At 37.5% G+C, this 7042-nt stretch overlaps 1 protein-coding gene across 1 annotated transcript; it reads right to left on the bottom strand.

The window, feature by feature from the left end:
- Positions 1–432: 432 nt before the first annotated feature.
- On the bottom strand, positions 433–985 carry LOC126946802 (cytochrome c oxidase subunit 6A1, mitochondrial-like). Its single transcript, XM_050777480.1, has one exon. It carries the CDS (start codon positions 970–972, stop codon positions 643–645), a length of 330 nt encoding a protein of 109 aa, XP_050633437.1. The 5' UTR covers positions 973–985; the 3' UTR covers positions 433–642.
- Positions 986–7042: the final 6057 nt, after the last annotated feature.

Raw genomic sequence — 7042 nt, 5'->3', positions numbered from 1 at the left:
AAAATACTATATATATATATATATATTCCTTTATAAAATTCGTTTGGGTTTCACAGAAAAATATATATAAAAATTAGCCGGGCATGGTGGCGGGCGCCTGTAGTCCCAGCTACTCAGGAGGCTGAGGCAGGAGAATGGCGTGAACCTGGGAGGCGGAGCTTGCAGTGAGCTGAGATTGCGCCACTGCACTCCAGCCTGGGCGACAGAGCGAGACTCTGTCTCAAAAATAAATAATTTTTTAAATGAATACATTTTAAAATAACCCATAAAAGTATCAGGACCTTGCTCATAATTTCTAAAGTTTTCCCCTTACTCTTTCCTTTACAGGAGCTCAACCTTAAGATGAAAGTTTAAGAAATTGGTATTCAGAAAGGTTAAATGAAAAAATCGGATTAAAAGGAGTCAAATCATAGTAAAAGGAAGTCAGTTTTTTTTTTTTTTTTTTTTTTTTTTTTAAGTTTAAGTTATTTATTTAAGCCATCTCCTGCCACAAGCAAAGGGATGGAAGACCAGTATACCAGTCATCATTTGATACAAGAAGATGAGCTTAAGGTCTCGTATACTTTTTCTGGTCCATGTGCAGAGTAATGGTCCAAACCAGTGCTGTGGTCCCTGGTGCCCAGGTAGTGGTCCAGATTCTCTTTATTCATCTTCGTAGCCAGTTGGAAGTGGATTCATATGAGGGTTATGGAATAGAGTATGGTTACCATCTCCCCAGGGAAACGGCTTGGTCCTGATGCGGAGATGGGGGTAGGCGATGAACTTGGGTCTCTCGTGCTCGCCGTGGTGCGACTTCAGGTACACATTCAGCATGCTGACTGCCACCCCGGGGAGCGCGACAAAGAAGGTGAGGGTTTTCCACATGCGAGCTGAACCCTCTTCGCCATGGGTGCCACTCGACATAGGCTGCCCCAGCTGTGGGCCGGACCGACCCAGCCGCCGAGAAACCCGGGACACACCAACTGCCGCCATTTTCGACCTGGACTCGGAAGTCAGATTTTTAAAATTTTGTTAGTAATGATGAAATCTGGACGTACCCAAGTGAGACCACAGTGCAGTTAAGAGAGTGTGAAGTGAAGAAAGGGAACTAGATCTCTGTCTGATCTGAGGCCTTGTTGTTGAATCCTGAAGTGTGCTGGGCTTAGCAAAGTATTCTCTTTATTGAAAAACCACTAGTAAATGCATAGTTCATTCAAATTTTAGTGAATGATTATTCATACTATACAATAAAAGTTAAAGAGAAGAACAAAAACAACTTTTGATTTGAAGGACGTTAATGGTATTTTATTAACAAACTGTAAATAGTAACAGCATAAGCTGGATGGGAAGCTGCTTTCACAGGCCATAAATGCTTAATGTTTATTACCAATAAAAGTCAAAGGAGCATTTAGTAAAGCAGTTTACCAAACAAACATTAAATACTTTAATGTATGAGCTTCAGTGGACAGAATCAGCTATTTAATTAGCAATGAGTAATCTGTTAAGCTTTGATTCACCACAAATGATCTGCAGTTTAATACAGGATGATAATATTTGAAAGCAAGTGATGAGTATAAAGGCCATATTTAGGGAAACAGAATGATACTCTTGAAAGCAAGGGATGAAGATAGAGATCAGTTTTAGAATAATTGAGTCTCATACAAAACTAAAGGTAGAGGAATATTTGTCTTATGTTGCATGGTACCATAGAAAGAACATGTTTCTCCACTTCTGAGCTGTATAATTTAGGAACAGTTTTGTTTATTACATAAGCTTTTGTCTCTTCGTCTGAAAAATGAGTCCTATCTCATAAGATATCTATGGAGATTAATAATAGCATGTGCATTGTTCTGGGACATAAGAAGTGTCCATATGCAATTTTACTTTACTCGATTCTTTTGTCTTCTTTGCTTTTGCTAATACTTACACTTCCTCCTCTTCCTCTTCCTCCTCCTCCTCTTCCTCCTCCTCCTCCTTTACTACTTCTTTCTTCTCCTGCTACTGTCACTACTGATGGTGCTATTTAATCAGAACACATGAGTTAAGCTGTAAAATTCCTTTGGGTTTCACAGAAAATGAAATCACAAATTACCTTTAGTGATAGATATTTATGGCAAATGTGCAGAATAAATAACGTAATTTGCCACTTGTCAACACAAATCTCAGAATTTCTAACACCGTGATAAATACTGGTCTTTATATAAAAGAGGAAAATTCATAATAACTCAAAACAGCAACTTGAGCTGAGTAATATACCTTACCTTTATTGATCTAGCATTCTTCCCAAAAACTATTTTGATTGAGATGGTTTATTACCACTCACTGTGAGAGAGTTACGCCAAGCCACTTCAAAAGTGATTGACTGTCCTTGTGTCCAGTTCATATATGGGTGACTTTTGCTTGTGCATTATTCCCCAGACCAATGAGATGTGTTCAGATTTGCAAAACTGGCTTTTCTTACGTAGTACATCACATGAACCAGAGCAGCTTATGTAGGAAATATCCTGTTGGGCTTGCTTTTCGTAAAATAGAGATATGTACTTAATGGGCAGCTGAGAAGTTTTATTGAGATGTCTTTGCCACATTTATTATAAAGACACAGTATATTCCAGATAAGGCATAAAATTTTTATCTATATAAAAATTTTATTTCAACAACTGTGTGAGATAGTTGACTTATTATCTCCTTCTTTCTTTCTTTCTTTCTTTTTTTTTTTTTTTTTTTTTTTTTTTTGATACAGGTTCTTGCTCTGTAACCCAGGCTGAAGTGCAGTGGCTCAATCATGGCTCACTGCAACCTTGAATTCCTGGGCTTAGGTGGTTCTCCCATCTCAGCCTCCCCAGTAGCTGGGACTACAAGTGTGCACCACTATACTCAGCTCCTTTTTACATTTTGTTTTTGTAGAGATAGGGTCTCGCTATGTTGCCAGGGCTGGTTTCAAACTCCTGGCCTTAAGCGATCCTCCCACCTTGGCTTCCCAAAGTGCTGGGATTACAATCATGAGTCACCATGCCCAGCCTCCTTTTTTATAGATTAAAAAAAAAAGTGAGGCCCTCAAAAAGATTTAACAAATAGTCTAAAACAAAACATCTAGTCAATGACATAAGCAGGATTCAAAACCAAACTTGGCTGCTGTTCTCTCTATCCCTCAATTCTCACATAAAAGCAAGAGTTCTGCCATTAACTCAGTGACCTTGTATAAGTCACCCTCTTATATCTAGGCCTTTGTTTTCTTATGTGAAAATAAAATGTTGAATATCATCACCAATTTTCTATTAAAAATTGCACAGAAAGCCATCTTCTCATTTAAAATATTATGCAAACATGTATATATAAAATAAACAAGAAAAAATAGCAGACTGCTTTTGCTGAAGGAAGTCTCTAAGCTTCTGGGAAAGTTTTTTTTTTTTCTTTCTATTCTTGACTGCTCACCTCCATATCCATATGTCTAAATTTCACTCATTCTCAAAGCCATGCTCAAATGCCGCCTCTCCACTTAATCTTTCTGGATCTGGCGAGCCATAAGTAATCCCATAGTCTTGTGAAAATTTGTAACATTAAACTAGTAGCTGATTATGATTGTTATTTTTCTGCCTTATAGATATTTTTACAAATTTCTTAAATTCCGTGGTAGACTGGACATTCCTGGAGGGCAGGAGCTCCCTCAATTAATTTATGTATCCTCTACACCATGTGGCACAGTGTCTGACATACTAGAGTCAAGGATAAAAACTAGGTTGCATTTATGCCAACAACAATCAATAGGTAGTTGTACTATGGTAACAAAGATTCTGGCATTGTGCAAGGTTTCATGACAAATAGTAATAATGTGAGCTATTGGTTAAGTGTCTTTATGTCATCAAAGAATCAATTCCAACTATCTTCAACAAAAAGAAATTTATCAGCTCATATAAATGAACGGCTCTATGCTCTATATAGTTTTAGGCACTGTAATAATATCAGGGTTCCTCTTCATGTTCTTTGAAATTATCTTGTATCTATCCTACACTGTGTCAGCCTTATTTTCAGTTGTTTCCTTTGTTCGATCAGAAATGACTGTGATAGTGCCAGATGTTACCTCTTTATACCACTGTACCCAGCATGTTGATGAGACCAAGAAGCCTCCAGCAATATCTCCTTGTATCCTATTCTTAACATTGGCTTAGATGTACATGCTTGAATTGAACACTGTGGCAAAGTGATGGGATAAATAAGTTAGGTACCAATTCATAGTACATACAAGCTATATGAAGGGGAAATATTGCTTTCGAGAATAGAGCCACAGAAAGAGATGTGAATAGGCTGGACTTATCAGGGAAAAGGAGACAAAAGTATTGCAATCTTTCAGTCTAAAATTCTGACAAACAACCCTCAAACAATAATTTCTCAATTGGAGCAAAAATAAAATTAGAGAATGATGAAAATGTGTTGGTTCATTTTTATTGACTGTATTTTTAACTAATTTATACTTAAACAACATTGAAAATAGTACAAAGTGTCCTTACATCCATCATTCTGTGACTTTTAACACTTTTAAAAGGCAACAATAAGTTATTTTGTAGAACATTCCTTCATTTGTATCTTTTCAAATTTTTCTAGTGATTGGAGGGGGGTTATATTTTTTTGGCAAGAACTCCACATGAATGATATTGTTACTTTTCCAATACAAGCTTTCAAGGATTTCATGTTGTCAATATATGCTAGTACTAGCGATGCTAATCTTACTGCCTCAATTACTTTGGTATCTGTTGGATTTCTCCAATGTAAAGTTTTTTATCTTTCTCATTGTACTTGATAAATATCTTGAGGAAAATACACTGAGACCATACAAATCTTCTTTATCCTCAAACTTACACCAACTAATTTTAGCATCCATGGGTAGATCTTGTCTATTTGATTCTTGATTTACTTCTTTTCTTTACATTCACTAATATGAACTATATTGTGTGAAAGAGCTCTCTCTTCCCCTACGTGCACTTATTCATGTATTATTTAATCACTTATTTACATTAGTATGGACTCATGGATATTTATTTTATTAGGTTAAAATCTAATATGACAATTATTTTGTTACTTAAATTGCTCCAGCTTTGGCCATTTGCTCTTTCTGGTTGACTCTTGTGTGTTGTTTGATTTTGGTGGGTGCTATTTTTCTTTTTCAGTTTTTTAATTAATGTTTTTATTTTGGGAAAACAACAGATTCACATGCAATTGTAAGAAATAATGCAGATAAATCCCATATACCCTTGACCTAGTTAACCCCAATGGGTAACATTTTGCAAAATTGTACAATATTACACCCAGGATATTGACACACAATCTACTGATCTTATTTAGACTTCCAGATTTACTTTTCTTCATTTCTGTGATTGAGTGTGTGTGTGGTATGTATGTGTATTTAATTCCATGTGATTTATCGACTGTGTAGGTTCTTGTATTGAGTCAAGATGCAGACAGTTACATAACCATAAGCATCCCTAGTATTACCCTTTTATAACTTCTCTCCCCCAAATATTCTCTCTCTGTAACCCCTGTTAACCACTACTTTGTTCTTCATTCCATAATTTGATCATTTCAAGTGTGTTATATACATGAAATCAAAGAGTTTGTAACCAGCCGGGCGTGGTGGCTCACGCCTGTAATCCCAGCACTTTGGGAGGCCAAGTTGGGCGGATCACAAGGTCAGGAGTTCGAGACCATCCTGCCAAACACGGTGAAACCCCGTCTCTACTAAAAATACAAACTAAATTAGCCGGGCATGGTGGTGGGCGCCTGTAGTCCCAGCCACTCGGGAGGCTGAGGCAGGAGAATGGCATGAACCCAGGAGGCGGAGCTTGCAATGAGCCGAGATCACGCCACTGCACTCCAGCCTGGGTGACAGAGCGAGATTCCATCTCCCAAAAAAAAAAAAAAAAATTTGGCTTATTTCACTCAGTATCATTTCCTGGATACTCATCCAAGTTGATGCGTGTATAATAGTTTGTTCCATTTTATTGCTGAGTAGTATTACCTACTGTATTAGTCAGGTTCATAGTGAGCCTATATCAATAACTTTTGGCCTGATTCAACTTTATATTTCTTCCACCATTATCCCACACCCTTAGTATTCATTTTCAAACATATTATTTTAATTTCTGTCTATATAAATTAGAAAATTCAAGTAGATTTCTGAGCACACCTCTTCATGGGTCACACTTTCAGGGGACTGCAGGAACCTGAGTTGAGTTATAGGTCTGGAAGCAAAGATGTGTGGTGGAAGTAGGTTCTGAGGAGAATCACCAGGGTACTGAACAACTGCCTCCCAGTGACCATTACAGTGTCCTTAAGCAATGCAGGGTTAATCCTCTCAGAGTGAGGTAGACAGGCCACTTTCACAGGGGTGAGGAGGCCTCTTTCACTGGCAGAGAAAATTCATCACAGTTGATGGCCTAAATGTTCCCAATTTTATCTGGGGTTTCCACTTGTCCCCCTTTTGATTTTTATGATAATTCACAGTAAGTGCCTTCACTTTGACAGTAGGAGCCCTATGATACTGGGAATTTAATGTACGTTGTAACTTCAGTCATAGGATGAGATATTGCTTTGGGTTTTTAACAATCAGCGCTGTGGCTCTGGGAAATAAAGATCATCTTTAGGGCACATATAGAAGCTTTCAAGTTAATTATGCGCTGTTTGATCTGGACATTTGAATCCATGAGTATATTTTTTCCTTTCTCCACTTTGTGTAGTGACATTAAGAACATCCAGCCAATCTCACTATATGTATTATTTTGATAAAAATGTTTAGAATTATATACACAGTCACCTAGATCCTTGCTTCTTGTAAGTACTTGATTAGGAGTAGCCAGTGGTGATATTTTGCATGTCCCCATTGCTAGATCATGCCATAACTGTCAGTGCCCCCTTTACTATTGGAAGTAGAATCATTAGCCTCTTTAATCAAATTAAAATGCCAATTCTAGAAATCCCAGGACCAAAATAATGAGATATGCGATTACGGTGGCTGGCATGTCTCAAGATCTACAATCAGCTGGAGACCCAGGAGACTTGATGGTGTAGTTCC

This window comes from Macaca thibetana, chromosome X, assembly GCF_024542745.1.
Source record: "Macaca thibetana thibetana isolate TM-01 chromosome X, ASM2454274v1, whole genome shotgun sequence".
Classification (NCBI taxonomy): domain Eukaryota; kingdom Metazoa; phylum Chordata; class Mammalia; order Primates; family Cercopithecidae; genus Macaca; species Macaca thibetana.
This window is presented reverse-complemented; position numbering and strand designations above follow the sequence as displayed.

Coding starts and splice junctions, on each gene's coding strand:
- LOC126946802 (XM_050777480.1), bottom strand. CDS start 972: ATGGCGGCAGTTGGTGTGTCCCGGGTTTCTCGGCGGCTGGGTCGGTCC.